The sequence below is a fragment of the Oncorhynchus keta genome, chromosome 28 (genome assembly GCF_023373465.1).
Source record: "Oncorhynchus keta strain PuntledgeMale-10-30-2019 chromosome 28, Oket_V2, whole genome shotgun sequence".
Classification (NCBI taxonomy): domain Eukaryota; kingdom Metazoa; phylum Chordata; class Actinopteri; order Salmoniformes; family Salmonidae; genus Oncorhynchus; species Oncorhynchus keta.
Window position 1 is genome coordinate 62,633,211 of NC_068448.1, and position 27,076 is coordinate 62,660,286.

General features: G+C 43.3%; 1 protein-coding gene across 8 annotated transcripts in view; it reads right to left on the reverse strand.

Annotated features, from left to right (window-relative positions):
* Positions 1-307: 307 nt before the first annotated feature.
* The window catches only part of LOC118361646 (methionine synthase reductase), a 35,088-nt gene continuing 8,319 nt past the window's right edge, over positions 308-27,076 (reverse strand). For 6 of the 8 annotated variants that reach the window (XM_035741741.2, XM_035741740.2, XM_035741743.2 and 3 more), the window contains exons 8-15: positions 26,206-26,294; positions 25,563-25,743; positions 19,517-19,559; positions 17,699-17,879; positions 17,496-17,614; positions 7,207-7,299; positions 1,358-1,543; positions 308-1,240 (exon numbers count right to left, since the gene is read on the reverse strand). In XM_035741741.2, coding sequence (XP_035597634.1) covers positions 1,096-1,240; positions 1,358-1,543; positions 7,207-7,299; positions 17,496-17,614; positions 17,699-17,879; positions 19,517-19,559; positions 25,563-25,743; positions 26,206-26,294 — 1,037 coding nt within the window. In that variant the 3' untranslated portion in view covers positions 308-1,095. Of the gene's footprint in view, positions 1,241-1,357; positions 1,609-7,206; positions 7,300-16,960; positions 17,045-17,495; positions 17,615-17,698; positions 17,880-19,516; positions 19,560-25,562; positions 25,744-26,205; positions 26,295-27,076 lie in introns of those variants that run through there. The other 2 variants (XR_008083686.1, XM_052483482.1) reach the window with 2 other exon arrangements.

The window sequence follows — 27,076 nt, forward strand, 5'->3', positions numbered from 1 at the left end:
CATATGACCCTCGGGTCTCATGTTGTCATGGCAACAAAAGGAGTTGGCTAAAGCAGACAGTGAGACAGGCATCCAGGCTGCAGGGACAACGGTTTCAAACCACCACTACTGATATGATGATCCTCTGACAAAGTGGAGCAGCAGGAGAAAGTGGCCGAGACTTATTGATAACGTCCAATCCGCTCTGGTATTCATTGAACTGTGTTTGAAATTCCTCCAATTTGTCCAGTCCGTAACACAATTCTCCACCCCGGTCCGACCTCATGGACAGGCCTAAACTTTCCTCTGACAGACAAGAAGAAATTGATTTGTTTACTTGGCAAAGCTTTATTGAGTGTGATGTTGTCATCCATTCTCATACAGAGCCCCAGCCCAGTCTAGCCCAGCTGTGGAGACTGTCAACATCTTTTCCCTCTCCCATCCTGACGAGAGGCCTGCTGATATAAAAAGACTAGCAGTGTCTGAAGATTTAATTCTGAGAAGTCTCTCTAGGGTACGTACGGTGGAAGGCCCATAGCCTTCAATTAACTAACCACCGACTACAGCTTCATCTAGTGAGGAAAGTCACCTTGAACAATTGAATTATTCTCTAATTAAAAACACAATCATGCCATATCAATCAAAATGCATCACCTTTGATCGTTATCTCTGAATGGGTTTCATCTTGTCTTGTACGCGGGCCAAGATAGGTTTCACCCACCATATCACTCATTATCATCATACAGTGAGCATAAGAAATACATCAGAGGCCTTTAAACCTGTTTAAGCAAACACACCTTTTGTATTTTGGACACATTTTTGCACACAGCAAAAAAAGTATTGGAAGACGAGAATGTGAAGTAGGATGAGGAGTAAGCTAAACAGGCAGTGTGTTAGTCTTGCATAATTCCACTATAAAACAACTACAGTACTTGAAACTCAATCTTCTATGGTCAGTTTATGAAGTTTATGGTCAGGTGCTATGAGGCAAGAGGAACAACATGCAACCCAATCCATATGGTCAGCTTGTGTTGCTTAAAGGAAATGAATGGCCCACTAAAATTCTATATGGATATGTTCGGTCTGTGACATAAGATATGTTTTAGATTCATCCACTCAGCACCATATGTCCTGTAAATAGTGTTTCTCCTCCCTGAGTCCAGCCAATGTCTTCATGGCATCTAGTTTATCCAGCTGAAGCTCTGCTGATACCATCTCTATCAGGGTTTCGTTCACGTCTTTAGCCATGTTCTTAGCATCACTGTGGGAGCAAAGTAATTAAGTCAGTAAATCCAGATCCACAGCCACTAAAATAATGAACCAGACTATTCCATGGTTTTCCTATTGACATCATCATCACCATCAAACCTAAGCTCACCCGCAGACGTAGAGGTATCCATTCTCCTTGAGGAGGAGGTTGGTGAGATCTTTGGCATGGAGGAGCAGGTTATGTTGGACGTATCTAGGACCTGTCTTGGTCTCTGTCCCCATCTGAGTGTCTCGCGAGAAACACACTTTCAGATGGTTCAGGGTTCCTTTACCCACAAACCCCTGCAGCTCCTCTCTGGAGAAAAAGAAGAAGGAAAGTGTGTGTGAGCAAGAAGAAACGAAAGAGGAGAAAAGAGAGGTCTAAGCAAGAGAACAGAGAATAAGAGAAGCGCGAGAGAAGAAAGAGAGAGTTAGTTCAGGGCATGAAAACAGTTTTCATTTCCAAAATAGACAAAAAACAGTCAAGCTCAATAAAGTTCCATCATAGCCGTGTGTACAAGCCTACCTATAAAAACACAGGCCACCGATACATCTTATTTAATGGAAGATAAATTGTCAAATTTGGATTTCATAAGCAAGGTCGAGGCCCTCTTATAAGCATATTTTTTACAATCAATCCACCTATCCTTGCCACAACACTGTGTGTGTTCCATCTCAATATGTTTTTTAATAGGGCCTTGGGTAGGTAGCAACAGTAAGGTCTACTGAGTTTTCTGAGCCGGTGAAGAACCTTACCCAAGGTTGGAAGGAAGGAAGGAAGGAAGGAAGGAAGGAAGGAAGGAAGGAAGGAAGGAAGGAAGGACGAGAAGATGCAGAGACAGACAGACAGACAGACAGACAGACAGACAGACAGACAGACAGACAGACAGACAGACAGACAGACAGACAGACAGACAGACGAGAAGATGCAGAGACAGACAGACGAGAAGATGCAGAGACAGACAGACATATGTGGTCTGGTTAAAGGAACTCTGTTGAAGATCGTTTTGCAGTAGCCGGGAGACTTTTAAAAGCTAGTTTTAATAAAATAAGGAGACCATGACTAGGATAAGTAAAAATGCAGTAAATACTGCAGGAGAGGAGAGTAAAGGAGATGTGTTGTTATTATTTCCCATTCTGCTCTTTCCTTCTTTCTCGTTCACCTTCATTGGGTTAAATGTTATGTATTGTTGCTGCAACAACACCATTACCATGTTAATCTGGATAACTCATTACAAACAATTAGTATTTTTATTTATTTATATATTATTATTTTTTACCTCTGACAGCCCTGCAACTAAATCCCTAGATGGCCAAGTATGTTAAACGCTAGAACAGGGTTCTTTACCTGGCAAGCCCGCTAGCTGAATTTGGCCCGCGATGGTTTTATTTTTATCGCCCCAAGTTTACTGAGAAAAAAAAAAAATTTGAGAGAGATTTTGGGGGGGGGAATTTTCATTGTTGGACATTAAAAAAAAGTAAAAACACCAGGAAATCAGCTCCAAGTGATTTTAATTTTGGAAATTTGTTCTCAAGTACTTCCCATGTATAATAGAGAGACGTGATCATATCCAAATGTAAGCAAGGTTTGAAATGATAGTTTTAGTCAAATAATATATCTGTTTGGGCTTCTTGGTGTCCATTTGCAGCCTACAAATTATTTGTAATTATGTACCGGCCCCTCGACCATCCGCTCAAGAAAAAAAACATCCCAAGGCTGAATCTAGTTGATGATCCCTGACCTAGAATAACAAGAGAAAAAAACAGGAGAGGGAAGAACAAAAGAGAAAGAAGAGGACGTGTGTCCTAGACACCGGGCCGGTGTGTCACCTATGGTATCAACTGAGCAGTGATGAGGGTTCACTTCCTGGTTTTCAAATAAAAACAAAGAACACTGACCCTTTAACGTGAGGCATTGTAGATTGCGTCTAATTGTAGATCTGAAGATACGACCAAGTTCTGTAATTCTCCAACTTTGTCCATTCTAATTTACTTTGCCTCACAAAATATCTTCCTCATTGTGCGTGGGGACAAGATACACATGGGTCCAATACCAGGAAAGTTCACCACGGTTCCATCTTTGATGACAAAGATTTTACCTCATTTTTACACCACAGTGAAGCAGGAAGCCATGGAAGGTCACAATACAGTTTATTATACTGAGGTCAACTTAAAAAAGTAGAATGTTAATGGAGATGTAATTGTTTGTTTATATTTATAAGAATCTTTAGGAGTGCCAATCATTTTGACAACTATCTTTTTGAGAAAAAAAAGTACTACAAAATCTCTTTCTCTGAGCAATTGTATTAGTATAAAATCTAATTTCCTCCTTTTTTTAGCATACAATATAGCTCAGTATTTGTATTTATTTTATAGTCTTTTTTTGCTCATCTTTATCAAGGGTGCAAACAGTTCTTGGACCTGACTGTATAAGACTGTCATGAGAGACATACAGCATTGCCATTTCCTCCCCCTCTCTCCTTACCCCTCTATTCTGTTGAATGTCAGGCAATATCATGCAACTTTAATTTCTGTATGAAAGGTTAACATCCTGGTACCAGGGGTCCCACCCACACCCCACTGTGCCATGCTCTTCTCTTTGGCCTCAGTCAAACCCTGGTGTGTGTTGACAGAAAAAACAACCCTGATCCAGTTGTGGGACTCTGGCCCTTAATGGCCCTGAACAAGAGCCCAGTAACCCCATTTCCCTCAGCAGTGAAATCACAATCCATGAAGAGGGAGGGAGGGTACGAGGAATGAACGAGCGAGGAAGGGAGAAGATGAGTGCAAACTGCAGGGGGTCCGAGTGTCTGGTTGCACGTAACAGACTGGAGGTCAGATTGGTGTCAACCTCTAACACAGATGTTAAATGTTGGGGTTGATTAGGCTGATCCCACAGCCTGTTTGCTTTTAAAAAGAACATTCTGGAATGAACTACTCTATAATGTCAGGGTTTTGCCTAGGACCACAGGATATATTTAGCATCAAAGAGAAAAAAATGAAGTGTTCCATCAGTTGACATTTCAGACCCCCAGTGATGGCTAGTCGGGTTAGGTCAATAATAATAATAATAAAGAACATGTGAAACATTGTAGGCTGTTTTTTTTCTGGAGTAAAGATTAATATAATGATTTTATCATGCTGCAAGAGAACATGTTTGAATGCTGACATGGGTCATTCACACAGTAAACATACAGTTTCATACATAACATGAATCCAAATGTACCTTCCTACAGCGCAAGAAAAAACTTGTTTACGTCTTCCGGAAATTGCAGCATTTGGTTTTGATTGATACAGCTGTTTCATGCTCATTAGCACATGTTAAATCGATTCAGTCACAGGGGGGCCTCCATTTTGAATTCCCCCAGATAGAGAGACTCACATTGTGAACAAACACCCACCAGCCCAGGATACCTGGCTGTGAGGACGTATTTAACAAAGAGATAGAGGGCAATATACGAATACAGGCAGATTTTTCTTTGATCTGTTCTTTAATGATTTCTGCGACCAATGCACCGTTTTGTGATCTAGTCAGAAGACAGCTTTGATTGGTGCACTGACCTTCACATGGCCTTGTGTTGGTAGTGTTATGAGTCATTTTAGGAAAGCTTGGTAGATTTGCATTATCTGTTAAGTTTGGTTTGAAACAAAAATGGTTTCAAGTCTTCTGAACTGGAACTGCAACTGAATCGATTTTAAAGTAAGATGTCGCTGACAGATACGGCAGGTCTGTTTCTAGCTCCTAAGCACATTTGTAATATTTAGTTTTTTTGTGTTTGTTATTTCTCACATTATTAGCCCAGAATTAGTTTTGTGTTATTACATACAGCCGGAAAGAACTTTGGGATATCAGAGCAGTGGTGACTCACCAGCATTACGACCAGGAATACGACTTTCCCGCATTGGATCCTTGTTCGTACCCCCCAGGGCAATTTAACTTATTCCAGAGGCTGCTCCAAAACACCACCGGCGGAGAAGAGGTATTCTAAGTGGACTTCTAGTCCGACTCAGGAGGCGTGCACACCATGCACTGCTCCAGAGTATATTACTCGCTAACGTTCAGTCTCTGGATAATAAAGTAGACGGGCTCAGGACGAGGATCTCCTTCAGGGATTGTAACATACTAATCTACTGTCCCAATCTATACAGCCATCTGGGTTCTCAGTACATCGCGCAGACAAGAATAAAGAACTCTCCGGGAAGAAGAAAGGCGGTAGTGTATCTTTCATGATTAAATACTCATGGTGTGATTGTATTAACACACAGAAACTCAAAACTAGACAAGGAACTAGAATACCTCACAATCAAATGCCGACCGTATTACCCCCCAATATAATTATATTTGGTTATAGTCACAGTACAGAGACAAAGTGGAGTTGCAATTCAACGGTTCAGTCATGAGACGTATGTGGCAGGGTCTACAGACAATCACGGACTAAAAAGGGAAAACCTGCCACGTCCCGGACACCGACGTCTTGCTTCCAGACAAGCTAAACAACTTCTTTGCCCGCTTTGAGGATAAAACAGTGCCACCGACGCGGCCCGCTACCAAAGACTGTGGGCTCTCCTTCTCCGTGGCCGTGAGTAAGACATTTAAAACGTGTTAACCCTCACAAGGTTGCCGGCCCAGGCGGCATCGCTAGCCGGATCCTCAGGACACGCGCAAACCAGCTGGCTAGAATGTTTACGGACATATTAATTATTTCCCTATCCCAGTCTGCTGTCCCCACTTGCTTCAATATGTCCACCATTGTTCCTGTACCCAAGAAAGCAAAGGTAACTGAACTAAATGGACTATTGCCCCATAGCACTCACTTCTAGTCAAGGAGCATATCACCTCTACCATACCAGACACCCTAGACCCTCTTCAATTTGTTTACCACCCTCATAGATCCACAGACGATGCAATCGCCATCGCACTGCCCTATCCCATCTGGACAAGAGGAATACCTCACTGACTATAGCTCAGCATTCAACACCATTGTACCCTCCAAGCTCGGGGCCCAGGATCTGAACCTTGCACTGTGCAACTAGGTCCTGGACTTCCTAATGGGCCACCCCTAGGTGGTGAATGTCAGGAATTGTGAAAAACTGAGTTTAAATGTATTTGACTAAGGTGTATCTACACTTCTGACTTCAACTGCATAGGACCAATAACATTTTATTTGATCTAGTCATATATACTGTATATCTCTCTATGGGTTTGTGAGCTTTGAAACACTACAGTGTAAAGTATACCCTCCATCCAACGATATGCCCCATCCCAGCTAAAAGCTCCATGTCCCTGTGTACGTACCAGTGTTGCTCAGTAGCCCATACAGTAGGGTCTGCAACTGGCGGCCCGTGGGGCACAACTGGCCCGTGAGTGATATATTTTGGCCCACCAACATAACATAAGACATAAGCGATCGTGTCTCAATGTAATCAAGGTATGATGAAATTATTGTATTTTCAAATACAATCTCTTATTGGGCTTAGTTGGTTAATTCGCAATGTACAAATTATTCTAATTATGTCCGGGCCATCCTCTCCGACAAAAATCGTTCCGAGGGTGAATCTAGTTGCCTATCCCTGCAATACAGTGTAGTTCTAGTGAGACATACTGTATCTCTGTGGTCCTACGTGGCAGCCAGACCATAATCCTGTCATATGAAGTTTAAAGTCTTGTCCTTCAAGGTCCACAATCTTACCACCTTCTCAATCACGCCACCGCCATCAAGGACACAGAGGAAGTGACGCGTTCCAGGGAACCACGCTGTCACAGTACAGCCTCACTCAGACAGTTTGTTTACATGATGATCTGCACTCTGATTGTAGGAAAAGTCCAAGGTCACCAAGGTGGGTGCTAGACATTGGGGATGCATGGGTGCGTCCGAAATGAGATCACACTCCTTATATAGTGCACTACTTTTGACCAGGGCCCATAAGGAATAGGGTGCCATTTGGGAAAGACCCCAAGTTTGTCAGAATGACCCTCACCTAAACAGGAAGTCTCGATCTCTATGGCGACAACCAAAGAACAGCCAGGTCTCACCAAACTCTGCCTCCGGGTTTTCCTCCCTCTCCTTCTCCCTGAAAGACAAAAAAGGAGAAAATAAATAAATACACAAGAGAGCTCAAAGCCCAATCAATAAAAACACAGAGAGAGAAGAAAGGACAGTCCTTGCTCACAACAGAGGTTAAATGGAGCAGTGACACTGCTGTATCTATCTCTCTACAACACCAATAGAGTAGAGTGCCACAATTACCTAATGCATGGATGGGAATGACACAGTACAGAGGGGACACGAAAAGTACACGCTAAAAAAAGATGGATCACACTCCACAATGCATGAAAATGAAAACAAGAACTTGAGTAGGCCGGCACCCGTATGTGTCAGTGTTTTCCACAAGTAAATAGAGTATCCAGCCAAATACTAAAAAAGGAGCTCCATTTTGGTGTCACCTGGTACATTTAATGGCTTGATTCCGTCCAAAACACAGTGAAATGATTGAATCCTTTATTGAGTTTACCTCACAAATTGGAACAATGTGTGGCAGTATTGTGTAGGAAGACATGACTTTACAATTTAGATTACTGAAAATGTATGAATTCAGTTTATTGTTAGATGGTTTGGATATCGTCTAGGTCAAGGCCTATATGCTCAGGGCCTGGTTTCCTGATAGCGATGAAAGGTTAACGTGAGCGATTCCCTACAACGGTAGAAGATGGAACATGCGTTTCCCTAAACACCACGCAGAAAGCATGTGTCGGATATGGATACAGCGCTGCTCTCCGACCAAATTTCTCCATTCAAATCGTACCTTAACATTAGAATTATAACCTATAATAATGCACTCAATCACAGATTTATTTGGCACATGACCACGCACGTTGTTACACATCATGAAATATACTGAGGCAAAAATGACAGAGTGTAGCCTACAAATAGAACATTACATGTAATTACAATATATTTGAAATATATCGGCCTATGTAGCCCACAGGCGTACCGTATTCACATTTTTATGCCGTCATCTCGGTTGTTGTTTCATTTTTGATCCTTCGCTTCAAATGCAAAGACATTGGTAACTGTGTATTTGTAGTGAACTTCGTTCCCAAGTTATCGGCGGTCACAGAGGGACTGATAAACAGCTTGATTATACAGTGCCTTCAGAAGGTCTTCATAACCCTGGACTTATTCCACACCGTTGTTACAACCGGAATTCAAAATGGATTACGGAGATATTTTTCTCACCCATCTACACACAGTACCCCGTAATGACAAAGTGGAAACATGTTTTTAGAAATGTTTGCAAATGTACTGAAAATGAAATACAGACACTCATTTACATAAGCATTCTCACCCAAGTCAATACATGTTAAAATGACCTTTGGCAGTGATTTCAGCTGTGAGTTGTTCTGACTAAGTCTCTTAAGAGCTTTGTACACCTGGATTGTACAATATTTGCACATTATTCTTTTAAGAGGAAATCCTTTGGTTTACTTGTCCCAATAAGATATAATTGACATATAAAAAGACATATAAGCAAGTTGCATGATTTATGAATGGCAAAGCGATCAGACAGGGCAGCCAGGGCTCGTACGCTGGGGCTCTCAACCTCCAGGGGGCCCCTAACCAATTGTTGTTGTTTTTTGAGTTGTGGGCCCCCTGGAAGTTGGTGTCTCAGGAACCTAAATGCAGTAGTCCGGCCGTGGAAGGGATATAGGAGATAGACTTTGTGTAGTCAGTTCGACACCCTTTTATATACGAGGTGGAAAAAGTAACCGTCTGAAAATGATTGTAACCGTCTGATTAGCTGACGGCCGGCGCGAATGGAAAAAACTGATGTGTGTGTGTGTGTGTCTAAATCTCCCCACTGAACGTAAGCCCCGCTTCTATAAAAGTGATTACTCCTGTGGCCAACAGGTCTGGCAGGGCTTCCAGAATCCTTTGCACCGAGTTGGCACAAAGACACAAAACACTGAGGCGGTGTGATGCTATCTACACTGCACACCTGCTGGGCACACACACACACACACACACAAACCTTTACTAACGCATCAGTCATCTGGCCATCTAAAAAGGTCAAGCCATGCCCCATCTGGGCAGAGAGAGAGGTGACAAGAGAACAACTATTCAGAAAGAACTAGAGAAGAAAAGCTGGAAGAAGGATGGGATGGAGTTCTCATCTCTTTGTGGAGAGCTGCAGTAGTCAGAGGCCCTCAGGGATAAGATGTTACTTCCTGGGTTTAATACCTAACCCATTCACATCCACAGAATGAGTCATTGTGAGGGGACTGACCGACGTCACATTTCTCATTTCCTAAAGCGGTGTGAATTGAAACTCGCTCTGGGTGACAATGACAATGTTTTGTAGGAAAACCACTGGTAATTCACAAGCAAAGTACAGTCGATAGCTTTTCAGAAGACCCCTGATATGACATAGGCCTTTTCTCTGTCCTAGCATTCGGACTCCTGAGTCTGGTTCAATAGGTCCACAGACAACGCAATCGCAGTCACACTGCCCTAACCCATCTGGACAAGAGGAATACCTATGTAAAAATGCTGTTCATTGACTACAGCTAAGCATGTAACACCATAGTACCTTTCAAACTCGTCATTAAGCTCGAGATCCTGGGTCACGACCCCGCCCTGTGCAACTGGGTCCTGGACTTTCTGACGGGCCGCCCCCAGGTGATGAGGGTAGGAAAAAACATCTCCACCCCGCTGATCCTCAACACTGGGGTCCCACAAGGGTGTGTTCTCAGCCCTCTCCTGTACTCCCTGTTCACCCACGACTGCATGGCCATGCAAGCCTCCAACACAATCATCAAGTTTGCAGACGACTCTACAGTGGTAGACTTGATTACCAACAACGACAAGACGGCCTACAGGGGTCAGGAAAATGTGTGGTGTCAGAAAAAATAACCTCACACTCAATGTCAACAAAACAAAGGAGATGATTGTGGATTCAGGAAACAGCAGAGGGAGCACCCCCCTATCCACATCGACGGGACAGTAGTGTAGAAGGTGGAAAGTTAGGTTCCTCGGCTTACACATCACGGACAAACTGAAATGGTCCACCCACACAGACAGCACCTTAGGAGGTTGAAGAAATTTGGCTTGTCACCAAAAACACTCAAACTTTTACAGATGCACAATCGAGAGCACCCTGTCGGGCTGTATCACCACCTGGTACAGCAACTGCTCCGCCCACAACTGTAAGTCTTTCCAGAGGGTAGTGAGGTCTGCACAACACAACCCGGGGCAAACTACCTGCCCTCCAGGACACAGGAAGAACAAAAAGATCACCAAGGCACAACAACAACCACCCGAGCCACTGCCTGTTCACCCCGCTATCATCCAGAAGGCGAGGTCAGTACAGGTGCATCAAATCTGGGACAGAGAGACTGAAAAACAGCTTCTCAAGGCCATCAGACTGTTAAACAGCCATCAATAACATTGAGTGGCTGCTGCCAACATACTGACTCAAATCTCAAGCCACTTTAATAATTAAAAATTGGATGTCACTTTAAACAATGCCACTTTATATAATGTTTACATACCCTACATTATTCATCTCATTAGTATATAATGTACTCTATACTATCTACTGCATCTTGCCTATGCTGCACGGCCATCGCCCATCCATATATATATAGATAATCTTATTCATTCCTTTACACTTGTGTGTGTATAAGGTAGTTATTGTGATTGTTAGATTACTTGTTAGATATTACAGCACGGTCAGAACTAGAAGCACAAGCATTTCGCTACACTCGCATTAACATCTGCTAACCATGTGTATGTAACCAATCAAATTTGATTTGGAGATGTGGAGAACCTTGACTGGACAAGGTTTCTGAATGCTCCGATTCTGAGCATTCCAATAAGTCTCATGAAGCCTCCCTTGGGTAAGCAGACCAAACAAGTGACATCATCCACTATTGTCAATCTGCAATTCCTGAGTAAAAGTCAGTAAACTAATTTAACTGGGCTCGTCTTCTCTTCCCTCTAGGCCTCGCCTCGCTCACCTCTCCACACAAGGAGCAAAATCAATAGGAGAAACATGGCTTCCAATTCTATCACATCTCTGCCCAGAACACAGGCCCCGAGGGAAGCAGCATCACAATATTACAGCCAGATACTCCATTTTGGGTCCAAATAAGGCAGTTGCCTCTCTGATGAACAGGAAGCAGGGGAAACTGTGATTCAGCAGGAGCAAGGTCTCCTCTGCCCTTTTTCATGTTCAATGGGGTTTGATGCTCTGCGTAAGACGGTGTTGAGAGACTTAAGAGACTGTGATAAAATATACCTGTACGCGATGATTCCAGGAAGTGCCACTAAGCTATGATTACTGATGTTTAACATGCCCTATTTTGATCGCATTCAGCTGAATATGGCAAACCTATGGAGAGCAGTTTCCAATAACATAAACTCTACCCGTCATCTGATGAACAACCTCAATTAATAATGTCAATCAGACCACTTGTTGCACTGATGAATGAAAACAGCATGCTACCCTGACTGTTTAAGATTTGTAACAACCCAGCCTGATCCTCAGGTAAGGTCATCCTGCTCCATTACTCATCCTTAAGCTCAGACATGGCTAATCAATATCAGACAGCCGGAGGTCTCCAGATCCCACTGAGACAGTTATGACCCTTCAACCGCTCCCTCTCTCTTTTGCTTCCGTGGTTACAAAGTGGCACAAAGTACTTTTCAAAACATCCATTGATTGACAGAGGCAGACAGAATGAGGGAAGGGGGAGGGGAGAGGGAGCGACAGAGAAAAGAGGAAGAATTGAAGTGTCCCCATGCTGTTTTTGTTGCTTAAAGGAGGCACCTTCAGGTTTTGTTGGTGATAAAGCATCCTGCTGTCAAAATGAACGTTGTTATCTCTTATCAAAGCACAGCATCTGGGGTAAACGCCATGTTTGGAATCTTAATTCGGGTACTGTACAAAGCTTTCCTCGTGACAGGTTTTACAATCTGCCAGAACCATGGCAGGGGACATAGAGGTGAAGAAGGCGAAAGAGTGAAGGAGAGAGAGCGGAGAAAGACAAGCAGACTACTAGAGAAAGAGAGCAAGACAGGCAGAGAGGGGTGGGGGGCATGAAGAGACGAGGGAGAGAAAATATGAGAGAAGAGAGACAGGTACACTGAAAGATCGGTTTGCCCCAGCGTCTTCCTCGCCTTCCAGCAGTGAAAAGCTTTATATAGAGAAAAGGACCGTCTATGGAGGAGCACAAAGGAGAGAAAAGCACTGTCAGACTGCACTTAAGAGGCGAGAAGCAGCCCTTCTACAGCAAATCATCAGGGCTTACTGAAAGTTGCTATGTACCATCACTACCATGTATGCTACTGATTGGTGTTATTGTAGACGTTAAACATTTTCAGAATGCTATAGAGTGGAATATCCCAGTTATATCAATCAGATTTGAAAGAAGGTACATCATGTAACTTGATAGCTATGTAATCTGAAAAACCTTTCACATGTAAGAGGACGCTTAATGTAAGATTCCTTGGGCATATGAGCAGATCCCACTGATGGCTTGCCTCTGAAGCTAAGCAGGGTTGGTCCATGGAAGAGAGACAAAAATGCTGCTGGAAATGGTGTTGGAGAGCCAGTAGAAGGCACTCTTTCCTCTGGTCTAAAAAAGATCCCAATGCCCCAGGGCAGTGATTGGGGACTTTGCCCTGTGTAGGGTGCAGTCTTTCAGACGGAAAGTTAAACGGAAATGGATGTCTTGACTCTTTGTGGTCACTAAAGATCCCATGGCACTTATCGTAAGAGTAGGGGTGTTAACCCTGGTGTCCTGGCTAAATTCCCTATCTGTTCCTCATACCATCATAGCCACCTAATCATTCCAAATTGGCTCATTCCTCCTCCCACCTTTCCCTGTAACTATTAACCAGGTTGTTGCTGTAAATTGTGTTCTCACTCAACTTACCTGGTACAATAAGGGTTCAATAAATAAACAATGACATTTCACACAAAACCAACATTGAATTTGCAGTCCCATACTACATTAAAGAAGCCTACTAAGAAAAATAGAGAAACACACTGGAGAGCATCTTTTCTCCAGATGGGACATTGCTAGTTTCTTCTTGGTCAAGGCTAAAGCCTGGGATGTGCCAAGAAACATTGATTTATTTAGTTGGTGACAAGAAAATGGAAAAGCTTTAACATGAACTAATACACTGAACAGCAGGAAGTGATGTCACTGAACGTTGTATGAGAGAACACTGGCCATCACGACCTTGACATTTGCGGTAGCCGGACTAGCAACAAGTAATTCATCAACCACACACACACGTTGGCGTAGTTGGCGGGTGGCATGTGACCGTGTCATGGTAGGTGTTAGACATTCATCAGTCCTGTAGAGGTGGTGTCCTGCAGGTGCAGACAACAGACAGCTCTCCCCACTGAGAAACATCAGTCACCTTCTAGAACATTCATCAAAATGCAGTCCCAACACAAACACACCAGCCATTAACCACCAACACAGTGTCACCTTAATACACCCACACACACGATTAACCACCAAACAGCAACACCTCAGAATACTTGCACACACGCCAGTGAATACCAAACAGTGTCACTCGGAAGACATCACAGAAACAAGACAACTGGAGCTGACTGGTAAACAGCTGAGTTGTCAGGAACTGTCAAGTCACTGTCTGAATCATTGAGGTATAAAAGAACAGTCTGGATGAAACATTCAGGCCAGCAAAGTGTTTCAATATGGAAACAACTTTATTTGTACTGTCACAATGACAAGCGATACTGGGTATTCTAGGTGGATAAAAGTAATCAAACCGGATATAACTTTATTTAGGCAGTCATAATAACATGGTGTAAGATGTTAGTAGGATGTTGGTGTAAGTAAGGTTATTGTCATGCAAAACACTACCGGTCTCATTGTAATTGACCCCCAATTACCATAAACACCTACAAGCTGCAGAGGTGAGCCTTTTGGAACATCGACATTTCTAAAAGTTGAATAAATCTATTTAATATACACCATCACGATAAATCTATTTATTTTAGGCAGACAAGATACGCTTATAAGTCCCGTGCCATTATATGGTTTTATAGTAAGACGACGACAATTGAACTTAACTGAATAAAAGATAAATGATATTTTTCTCATTCCGGAGCGAGTGCAACTATGAAGTGGCTATGTTGAGCGTAAAAGTGACCATTTGAAACGGGTCTACGCTAGATTTAGAGTTATTTGGCAACTTTAGTTGTGAATAAAATAAACCTTAAAATGTCTTAGAAATCTAAACATATATGGGCTGCATGATGCGTCTATAGGCTATTGATGATTTGATAAAATAGCCCCAAAAAATTGCGTTCCACACACTGTTCTCTCCTCGAGGAAGGGTATCATATTTTCACTATTCTCAATTTATACTTGTCTTGACCAATATGACAAATTAGTTTCGATTTAGAATTGCCCATTATCATACAAACAAGGGCAGGGGGAAAAAAGACACGTCATCCATATGTACTCGAATATTGAATGGAGACCGCATACCCGCTGCTTCGTTTTTCAGACTGTTCCGTTTTTCAGACTGTTCCGGTTATTTCACTCCACATGCAGCCTCTCGCTGGGCGACAGGTGATATTCGCCTCCAAACTCTGTATGCCAGGGGCTCTCCAGCCCTGTGGCGGCATTTAGCCAGTGCTTAATTTGGAAAAACCTAGTGAAATCTGTTTGGGAACATAAATAGTAACATGTATTCACAACTAAACCTATATCATTAAACTGTTGACAGCCCCTCTTTCTGCATAAAGGAGAGGAGATGGAAACGCATGGTGGTAAGATATGTCGCTAAAAGGTCACGTGTCAACCTTTTAATTATGAAAATGTATCTTTAAAATCCCCTATTACTAGGCTATTCAAAATCAAATACACTAAGTGTAGACTTAGCCATCCCGCACAATCAATGAACCAGCATAGGCCTATGCATACGCATAAACTTTAATATGCATATGGTGTTTTGAATGAATCATCACCGTAGAAAGCCCTGCCCATTTCGTTGTGTTAAGCTTTGAAACAACATCCACAACGACCATGTTTTCCACTCAGTTTCAACCTGTTGTTGAACCTCTTTTTTTCAAATTGATCAATTGCAGTGAAGTGAGTTTTAAAAAGGACAATACTGTTTTGACGATAAGTGTTTGATGTGATTTTCCATTGCATTTGCATTGCTGTCAGAGGCGTTAGATGGACAACAGAGCCCTGAGTACCAGGGCATTAGGACCTGATGGAGGGACAGTAGAGCCCTGAGTACCAGGGAATTAGGACCTGATGGAGGGACAGTAGAGCCCTGAGTACCAGGGCATTAGGACCTGATGGAGGGACAGTAGAGCCCTGAGTACCAGGGCATTAGGACCTGATGGAGGGACAGTAGAGCCCTGAGTCCCAGGGCATTAGGACCTGATGGAGGGACAGTAGAGCCCTGAGTACCAGGGCATTAGGACCTGATGGAGGGACAGTAGAGCCCTAAGTACCAGGGCATTAGGACCTGATGGAGGGACAGTAGAGCCCTGAGTACCAGGGCATTAGGACCTGATGGAGGGACAGTAGCGCCCAGGGCATTAGGACCTGATGGAGGGACAGTAGAGCCCTGAGTACCAGGGCATTAGGACCTGATGGAGGGACAGTAGAGCCCTGAGTACCAGGGCATTAGGACCTGATGGAGGGACAGTAGAGCCCTGAGTACCAGGGCATTAGGACCTGATGGAGGGACAGTAGAGCCCTGAGTACCAGGGCATTAGGACCTGATGGAGGGACAGTAGAGCCCTGAGTACCAGGGCATTAGGACCTGATGGAGGGACAGTAGCGCCCTGAGTACCAGGGCATTAGGACCTGATGGAGGGACAGTAGAGCCCTGAGTACCAGGGCATTAGGACCTGATGGAGGGACAGTAGAGCCCTGAGTACCAGGGCATTAGGACCTGATGGAGGGACAGTAGCGCCCTGAGTACCAGGGCATTAGGACCTGATGGAGGGACAGTAGAGCCCTGAGTACCAGGGCATTAGGACCTGATGGAGGGACAGTAGTGCCCTGAGTACCAGGCCATTAGGACCTGATGGTCATTAGTGAGTTGGGTACTAACAACATGTCCAGAGTACATACTAGGAGGTTACCGTGACTCAACGATCATGTGGAATTTTACTGCAGTGACTGCAGGTGTGGCGGTAATACAGTCACGGCAACAGCCCTGGGTCTAAGATGATGTTAGTAGGCTTTTGGTGATGTTGGTAAGCTTAGCTACTCCAAATGACTCACAAAGTTAATCTTGTCAAATTACACCAAGCAGCACCTTTTACAAGCCATTATTTATGTATTCCATCATTGTTAACAGCTGGTCTTTTACAAGGCACACGCGTGCGCGCACACACACACACACACACACACACACACACACACACGCACACGCACACGCACACGCACACACGCACACGCACACACACTCGCACACAGGTCAATATTGCTTTTACACCACCACAGTAATCACCAGCTATGATTTACATTAATGACACACTAACGGTCTACTGGTCCCTTTACATTCAAATCAATACGTCTCCTTCGGCCAGTTTGACCCATAACTGACCCAGAACTGTTCATTAGAGTCATAAACACCAGACAGACAGACTGCAGCTCTGGAATGGCTTGACTTATTACCTCAGTGGAATGTTGCCCTTAGGCACAGATCTAGGATCAGCTTACCTTCTCCAAATCCTGACCTTAACCTTTAGGGGTAGAATGCAAAGCTGACCTTCGATCAGCATTTAGAGGCCAGGCAATTTCCTCCTACAGGTAGTTTAAGTGAAGTAGAAGTGTTAATCACAGCGATGTCTGCAATATTACTACCACCATTAAACCAACATCCAAGACATATTGGAAAGAGAGTGTTGTGAATCTTTGAGGGGATCTATTGTAAATGATTATGGAGATTAATGCAAAAACTTGATTAACTACCTCTTGACATCACAGTTAACACTTGATTTGATGACACACTCGTCAAAGATGAAACACTTCCTATTGCGTCATGGTTGTTATAGCAACCTGGTGATTAACATATTTATGTTCTTGACCAGTGCACACTCAGAGAGTAAGCTTCACAAGAAATTTGTCATCAAAACATAAACAACACACCAATTCCACTAATCAGACAAACAAGCATCACTTATATATATGCCACTTATAACAGAAGAGTACCCTGGGAGTGTTAGTATGAATCCTCCATCTGTGAGGGCAGTACCTTTGTTGTAGGAAACCAATGAAGGGCGCGACGCCGGTGCCTGGTCCAATCATGATGAGGGGTTTTGAGAGGTCAGAGGGCAGGCGGAAGGAGCAGTTCTCACGCAGACTCACGAAGACCTGGAGTCAAAAGTAAAAAAGTGTTATGGTGTGTCACACGTGCACACACACACAGACACACACACAGGTTACTCCTCTACTCACCTTAGGGAGGGTCGGGGTGCTGGAGGGCTGAGCCTTCCTAGGGTTCAACAGAATGGGATTGACGAGGTCAGAGAGCCAACCAGTACACAGGCCCTGCCTCCCCGTGGGTCTCCAAGTGCATGCTGGGAACTCTATGACGTTGAACACAAAGTGCAGCTGACCTGGATGTCTGAAACTGGAGCTGAAGGAGAGAGGGAGGGAAAGGGGAGAGAACGGAAGGCAAAGTGAAAGGGGTTATAGCAAGGCGAGTGTGATTTATTTTTAGAATGCATTGTTTTGAATTATAATGACCCAACCGAAGCCGGGCGGGTTGTCCGCTTTGACGCCTCGCTCAATTATAACGTGTCTCTATTTTTTGCATTTTATCGCTGGCAAACAAAACTATAAAAATGTCATTATTCCTTTTTTTCCAAGCTCATTTAAATGGGAAGATGTAGCTACGGGTTGAGGCTTTACCATACATGCTAAATTAGACCAATTCAGAAACATCGCTAGCAGCAAAGATGATTGGAAATATCCTGCTAGCATACTGCTCTGCCTGTCCTTACCACCCACCTGGCTCCGCCCGCCCCCTTTTGGTGAGTCTTTCACTTTCGTGTACAATCTTGTTGTAACAATAAAGTGAAAAAGTATTTGCCCCCTTTCTGATTTACTCTATTTTTGCATATTTCGCAAAAGTTGAGAAATTTAGAAAGGGGACAAATACTTTTTCACAGCAACTATAAGTGGATTTGAGTAATTCAGCAGATGCTGTGGCTGACTGTATACCATAGCAAGGAAGTAAGAGTCCTGTTGGTGCACCACTCATTAGGCTATGGAAATAAGTGTGAAAGTTAATGTGATACATCATTTGATACTGTAGATGTGCTACAATAGGTAGATGAAATAGGGGATGCTATACTCTACATTGAAGAGAGTAAACAAGTCTTTGGTTCTCATCCACAAACACTAACTGTACCCTCTTTCTTTAATATTCACCTCTTTCTCCCTCTTTCGCTGATTCCTCTCCATCTAGTGGATTGCTCTCTCCCTCTCACATTTTGATTTCTCTTCCTCCCTCTCCCTCAATCTTTCTTCCCCCTCTCTGATTTTCAGTCTTCCCATTCTGCAGGTCTCTGGGGACCTCTATTGACCACAGCATCAACGATGCAGCCTCCTAATGCTCCAGCTGCATCTGATCGACGACAGTCCTCCCACCAAAGCACGCACACACCGTAAAAAAAAAAGAAGAAGCACACAGCTTCAGACAAACAACTAATGAGCATAGGAAACCAGTGTTGACATGTTTAAAATGGTACTAATGGACAGTAATGTAAGTGATAATGTAATGGTTTCCCACTCTCATTTGTTGTGTGTGTGTGTGTGTGCGTGCGTGCGTGCGTGCGTGCGTGTATCTGAATACTTGTTAGTCTCGTGGAAAGGAAACAAAACACAAAGCCGATGTAACTTGTTTTAGGAAAACAGCCCTAATGTTGGAAAACAAAACATCATTATGTTGTCATCCAGAGTCACATTTATTTATTTTCCAAACGATAGCACATCATATTTTACATATAGCAGGTTTGTAAAGGACCAAGGAGTCGACTTTGTGTTTTTATATTGCAATACTGGCATCGTCCCGGCCATAGGATAAACATTCTGCTATTGACCTGAACCTCTCCGGTGAACAGCGGTTGGCCTTCACAACAGACCAACATCCACATGACTTACATTCAATGTGCATTCACCCATTTTAGGTTTGTTTGATTTGGGTCACAAAATGAAGAAGCAAAGTATGCGCCGGGGTTAAACATTAGGAAAACTACGAGACCAGCTTACCTTGCCGCTGAGTACGGTCTTGGTTGCAGTTTAGGCAAATGTTCTGAAAGAAAGAGGAAAACAACTGGTGGAAGCATATTCCCTCTGATGTTTCCTTCATATCCCTATCCCTGTCTGATGTTTCCATCATATTCCCTCTGATGTTTCCTTCATATCCCTATCCCTGTCTGATGTTTCCATCATATCCCTGTCCGATGTTTCCTTCATATCCCTATCCCTGTCTGATGTTTCCATCATATCCCTGTCCGATGTTTCCTTCATATCCCTACCCCTGTCTGATTTGTCCATCATATCCCTCTCTGATGTTTCCATCATATCCCTCTCTGATGTTTCCGTCATATCCCTATCCCTGTCTGATGTTTCCATCATATCCCTATCCCTGTCTGATGTTTCCATCATATCCCTATCCCTGTCTGATGTTACCATCATATCCCTCCCTGTCTGATGTATCCATCTAGATCCATATCCCTTGTCTGATGTTTCCATCTAGAACATTAACCCTGTTGGATGTTTCCATCTAGAACATTAACCCTGTTGGATGTTTCCATCTAGAACATTAACCCTGTTGGATGTTTCCATCTAGAACATTAACCCTGTTGGATGTTTCTATCTACACTAAAGGTCAAAAGTTTTAGAACACCTACTCATTCAACAGTTGTTCTTTATTTTTACTATTTTCTACATTGTAGAATAATATTAAAAACATCAAAATGATGAACACATATGGAATCACGTAGTAACCATTTTTTTATTTTATTATATAATATATTTTATATTTGAGATTCTTCAAATAGCCACCCTTTGCCTTGATGACAGCTTTGCACATTCATGGCATTCTCTCAACCATCTTCACCTGGAATGTTTTTCCAAAAGTCTTTAAGTAGTTCCCACATAAGCTGAGCACTTGTTGGCTGCTTTTCCTTCTCTCTGCGGTCCAACTCATCCCAAACCATCTCAGTTTGGTGGAGGCCAGGTCATCTGATGCAGCATTCAATCACTCTCCTTCTTGGTAAAATAGCCCTTACACAGCTTGGAGGTGTGTTGGGTCATTGTCCTGTTGAAAAACAAATGACAGTCCTACTAAGCACAAACCAGATGGGATGGCGTATTGCTGCAGAATGCTGCGGTAGCCATGCTGGTTAAGTGTGCCTTGAATTCGAAATAAATCACAGACAGTGTCACCAGCAAAGCACCCCCACACCATAACACCTCCTCCTCCATGATTTACGATGGGAAAAACACATGCGGAGATCATCCGTTCACCCACACTGCATCTCACAAAGACAGCGGTTGAACAAAACATTTCCAATTTGGACTCCAGATCAAAAGACACCGGTCTAATGTCCATTGCTCGTGTTTCTTGGCCCAAGCAAGTCTCTTCTTCTTATTGGTGTCCTTTAGTAGTGGCTTCTTTGCCGTAATTCGACCATGAATTGCTGCAGTCTCCCCTGAACAGATGATGTTGAGATGTGTCTGTTACTTGAACTCTGTGAAGCATTTATTTGGGCTGCAATTTCTGAGGCTGGTAACTCTAATAAACGTATCCTCTGCAGCAGAGGTAACTCTGGGTCTTCCTTTCCTGTGGGGGTCCTTATGAGAGCCAGTTTCATAATAGCGCTTGATGGGTTTTGCGACTGCACTTGAAACGTAACGTTTTTGAAATGTTCCATATTGACTGACCTTCATGTCTTAAAGTAATGATGGACTGTCATTTCAAATCAAATCAAATTTTATAAGTCACATGCGCCGAATACAACAGTGAATATTACAGTGAAATGCTTACTTACAAGACCCTAACCAACAATGCATTTTCAAAAAAATACGGAAAGAATAAGAGACAACAGTAACAAGTAATTAAACAGCAGCAGTAAAATAACAATAGGGAGACTATATACAGGGGTGTAATGATACAGAGTCAATGTTACAGGGGCAACGGTTAGTTGAGGTAGTATGTACATAGAGGTAGAGTTATTAAAGTGACTATGCATAGATGACAACAGAGAGTAGCAGTGGTGTAAAGAGAGGGAGAGGGGCAATGCAAATAGTCTGGGTAGCCATTTGACTAGATGTTCAGGAGTCTTATGGCTTGGGGTTTAGAAGCCTCTTGGACCTTGACTTGGCGCTCCGGCACCGCTTGCCGTGCGGTAGCAGAGAGAACAGTCTATGACTAGGGTAGCTGGGGTCTTTGACAATTTTTAGGGCCTTCCTCTGACACCGCCTGGTATAGAGGTGCTGGATGGCAGGAAGCTTGTCCCCAGTGATGTACTGGGCTGTACACACTACCCTCTGTAGTGCCTTGCGGTCAGAGGCCAAGCAATTGCCATACCAGGCAGTGATGCAACCATGCTCTCGATGGTGCAGCTGTAAAACTTTTTGAGGATCTGAGGACCCATGCCAAATCTTTTCAGTCTCCTGAGGGGGAATAGGTTTTGTCGTGCCCTCTTCACAACTGTCTTGGTTTGCTTGGACCATGTTAGTTTGTTTGTGATGTGGACACCAAGGAACTTGAAGCTCTCACTGCAGGAACCTGCTCCACTGCAGGCCCGTCGATGAGAATGGGGGCGTGCTCGGTCCTCCTTTTCTTGTAGTCCACAATCATCTCCTTTGTCTTGAACACGAGGAGGGAGAGGTTGTTGTCCTGGCACCACACGGCCAGGTCTCTGATCTCCTCCCTATAGGCTGTCTCATTTAGTAAAACGGATTTAAGTTACCCTGCATTAAAGTCCCTGGCTACTAGGAGTGTCGCCTCTGGGTGAGAGTTTTCCTGTTTGATTATGGCGGAATACAGCTCATTCAGTGCTGTCTTAGTGCCAGTCTCTGACTGTGGTGATATGTAAACAGCTACGAAAAATAGATGAAAACTCATGATAAGCTGTAGACCACACTACCTCAGGTGAGCAATAGTTCGAGACTTCCTTAGATTTCGAAGACCAGCTGTTGTTTACAAAAATGCATAGTCCGCCGCCCCTTGCCTTACCAGTAGCCGCTGTTCTATCCTGCCGGTACATCGTATAACCAGCCAGCTGTATGTTGATATTGTCATTGTTCAGCCACGACTCCGTGAAGCAAAAGATGTTACAGTTTTAATGTCCCGTTGGTAGTTTAATCTTCCTCGTAACTCTGCGATTTTATTCTCCAAAGATTGCACGTTTGCTAGCAGAATGGAGGGAAGTGGGGGTTTATTCGATCGCCTACGAATTCTCAGAAGGCAGCCTACCCTTCGGCGCCTCTTTCTCCGACTCCTCTTCACGCAGATCACAGGGATCGATGCCGGTTTCCGAGGAAGCAGTACATCCTTCGCGTCGGACTCTGCTAGTCCGTGGTGACTAATTTTAGTCTGGATGTCTAGAAGATCTTTTCAGTCATAACAGACGGTAGCGGCAACATTATGTACAAAATAAGTACAAAAATAACAAACAATGCAAATAAACAAACAAAAAAACAATGGGCTGGGGCACGTAAAACGTCTGCCTTCTTCTCCGGCGCCATCTTACACTTTGCTTATTTGAGCTGTTCTTGCCATAATATGGACTTGGTATTTTACCAAATAGGGCTATCTTCTGTAAACCCCCCTACCTTGTCACAACACAACTGATTGGCTCAAATGCATTAAGGAAGAAATTCCTCAAATTAACTTAAGGCACACCTGTTAATTTAAATGCATTCCAGGTGACTACCTCATGAAGCTGGTTGATAGAATGCCAAGAGTGTGCAAAGCTATCAAAGGCAAAGGGTGACTATTTGAAGAATCTCAAATAAAAAATATATTTTGATTTGTTTAACACTTTTTTTGTTACTACATGATTGGATGTGTTATTTCATAGTTGTGATGTCTTTTCTATTATTCTACAATGTAGAAAATAGTCCTAATAAAGAAAAAATGTTGAATGAGTAGGTGTTCTAAAACCTTTGACCGGTAGTGTATATCACTATCCCTGTCTGTTTCCATCTAGTTCACTAAGAATGGAGGAATGGGAGGAGGAAGCTACTAAGTCCTATTTTCTCAGTGCACACACAGGTTTATTTTAGGGCATACTTCTGTATTCATTAAATCTCAAAGTTATACACTTGTGAGATCCCTAGAGTGCAGATCTGGTGCCTGTGGGATGGAGCTAGTTAATGTCCACCTTATTTCAATGTCAGCTGTAAAGGTGCCCTCTTTTTGGGTAATTTGGTGTCTGGCCATGAGGCCTCTGAGGAATATGGTGCAGGAAAATAGTTTTGAGTTAAATTGTATACTAAAATTAGTAATATCAGTGGTTAGGGAAGGGTAAAATATTTCTCAGTTTTCATCTGCCAAAATACCCTCAAAACCACTCAAGTAGAGAGCGTAATTTACATTACACCATATGCACCAGCTCTATGAGTTCTGCCAAAAATGAAATGGTTTTCCCTTCAACCCTAAGGTAACCCAAACAGCTGGACAGAAAGAGGAGAGAGAGACAGTGTCAGAGAGACGCAGAGAGAGAAAGAATCAAAACAGCTGGACTAACTAAGCCCTTCTCTCTTCTACAGTAAACGACTCCGGGTGTATCGCTGAGAAATGTGGTACCCAGCACCCCCTGGAACTGCTGGAATTATATCACTCCCTGCCATCCCCATTTCCTCAGTGACAGGTTTAACATGCCCATTAACAGTGTCATTCCCTTTCCGTTTGTCTACAGCTCAGCCATACCTCGGAGTTGACAGCTGACTTTCGATCACTGACTATGACAACATGTCACAACTGGGGGACAATGTATACATCACTGGGAGAAGGAATCTGATGCATATCACAAGATATTCCTTTAATATTTTGTAGTAGTGTGAGAATTTTGACGCCATGAGTGACAACTCATTTTTTGTTGTAAAAAAATCTAAACAAAATCTGTTCCTTCAGGTTTTTGGCCATTGCACAGGAGTCACAATGAGAAGGCATAACCCCAAAGTGGATAACTATTACAAATCAACTATTTATCCAACCGTTACATTCCACAGCATCTGTAGCTAGCAAATGATTAGGCGCAAAGCTTTTCAACTCACTCAGTGAAGCTAAATGGGGAGTGGCCAGTAAATGTGTTAACACAGACACTGTCAGAGCAGTAGTGATCGTTAACCCCTGGCCTGCCCTGCCCTCCACAGCTCTGTAGCTCTGTCCCTGTCAAATGTAGGACAGTCAATGACAGGACCCCAGCAACAGCTGGTGGCCCCAAAACGCTTCCACCAGCACATTCTTCACGAGCCGTACTAATGTCCCCATTTACAAATGGCCAGATTTCTGCATTGCTCGGTTCCACTACTGGAAAGGTGCTGCAGTTAGCAAAAGGACCCAAAATAACTTTGACATTGGATATTAAGCTGTGACACAGCTCTTTAGAGGGAGGACACTGCAAAGTACAAGTGCAAATAGGACAAATAACAGTTCCAGGCAAAGCATTTTTTATGAATATTAGATTGCATGTATTCATCTGATATAAATGCCCTTTCCCATAGGCTAAAACATAATCTATACAAGTCATCATCAGAGCATTCTTATTCTTGTGAACCACCAGTGCTTCCTGACTCACCATTTGGTCGCCCCTGACATGGAGAACTGTTGGCTGCAGACAGTCTGGCATGAGAGACTATAATGCCAGACTGTCTGCAGCCAACAGTTCTCCATGTCAGGGGCGACCAAATGGTGAGTCAGGAAGCACTGGTGGTTCACAAGAATAAGAATATGCCATGTAAAAATGTCCTTTTTGAAGTCACAGATAACAACTTGATTGAAGCAATGCAGAAACATTGGTTTGGTCATTTGGGATTCAGTAAAATGTATGAAAAACCCAAGGAGTAAAAAAAAAAAATGTTAAAAAAGGAAGAGAGTGAAGACGGGGAAAACACTATGTACAATTTGACTGAACCTGCAATTACTGAGGCTATACCGCCCTCTGCTGGATAGAGAAATAGCAGTACCTGCCTGTATTGGTTATCATTAGAAACTAGAGCCATGTTGTGTGACATGTAAATCAACGCACTCTGATTAGCTCAAACATTATGACTGACAGGAGAGGGAGTGAGTTCTGACCTATGAGAAGACTGAGAGGGGGTTGGCAGGCAGGAAAAGCCCTGAGCAGGTCCAATAGTCCGAGGCTGGGGTTTCTGACATAGAGGTTGTAGTCGGCTGATCCCTGTTTACTACACAGCTCCTGTAGTCTCCTCCTCTCGCCACTGTCTTCTGTACACTCTACCAGGGAACGAAGAAATGCCTGGAGGGGGGGAGAAAGTGAGAGAGAAAGAGAGAGAAAGATAGATTAAGCCTAATTCTAGACTAAAAATTATATATATATATATATATTTTTTTAAATAGTTTTTCAGTCCAGGATTTCACTTAATCTGTGTCCAGAAAACCGCCCCATACACACAATACAAAATAGATTTCACACAGTTACATCTGGCCTACTAGTCAGGTTGTTTCTGCATTCAACAATGTTACATTGTCACCTTGTCAAACAAGACAATGAAAAGTTGGCAGAGGCAGGCTGGCACCCAGGCTACATTCCTGCAGCCTACTGTACCTGCCAACCCTGCTACCGTAGGCATCTGCCAAACATGCTCCATAGAAGCTAGACGAAAGAGTCTTTGTCCTACTGCAGTGCAGTAACCTTTCACAGTCAGGTTTGGGTTCTGAACTGGGTAGTTCAGGTATAGAGCGTGAAAGCAGAAGGGACCTTCTTAGGGACAGTCCTGAGCTCCAGACTCCAGGTGAGCATGTAGGTTAGAGTGCTGTTCTCTGGGATGTAGGAGGGGAGATGAGCAGCTGGAGGGGAAAAAACACAATCAACTTTACATCCATTACAGATGTGAGTAGTTACATGCAGTTTTATATAGTTTAAATGTCATGACTAAATCGCAATGACACACACGCATAAATATATATATTTAAATACGTGCGCGAGCACACACACACACACACACACACACACTTGAAGTCTGAGGTTTACATACACTTAGGTTGGAGTCATTAAAACTCGTTTTTCAACCACTCCACAAATAACTTGTTAACAAACTACAGTTTTAGCAAGTCAGTTAGGAGATCTACTTTGTGCATGTGTAACAGTTTAACTTTAGTCCGTCCCCTCGCCCATTCCCGGGCTCGAACAAGGGACCCTCTGCACACATCAACAACTGACACCCACGAAGCATCGTTACCCATCGCTCCACAAAAGCCGCGGCCCTTGCAGAGGGGAACCACTACTTCAAGGTCTCAAAGCGAGTGACGTCACCGATTGAAACGCTATTAGCGCGCACCACCGCTAACTAGCTAGCCATTTCACATCAGTTACACATGACAAGTAATTTTTCCAACAATTGTTTACAGACAGATTATTTCACTATCACAATTCCAGTGGGTTAGAAGTTTACATACACTAAGTTGACTGTGCCTCTAAACAGCTTGGAAAATGTCAGAAAAGGACGTCATGGTTTTAGAATCTTCTGATAGGCTAATTGACATCATTTGAGTCAAATGGAGGTGTACCTGTGGATGTATTTCAAGGCCTACCTTCAAACTCAGTGCCACTTTGCTTGACATAATGGGAA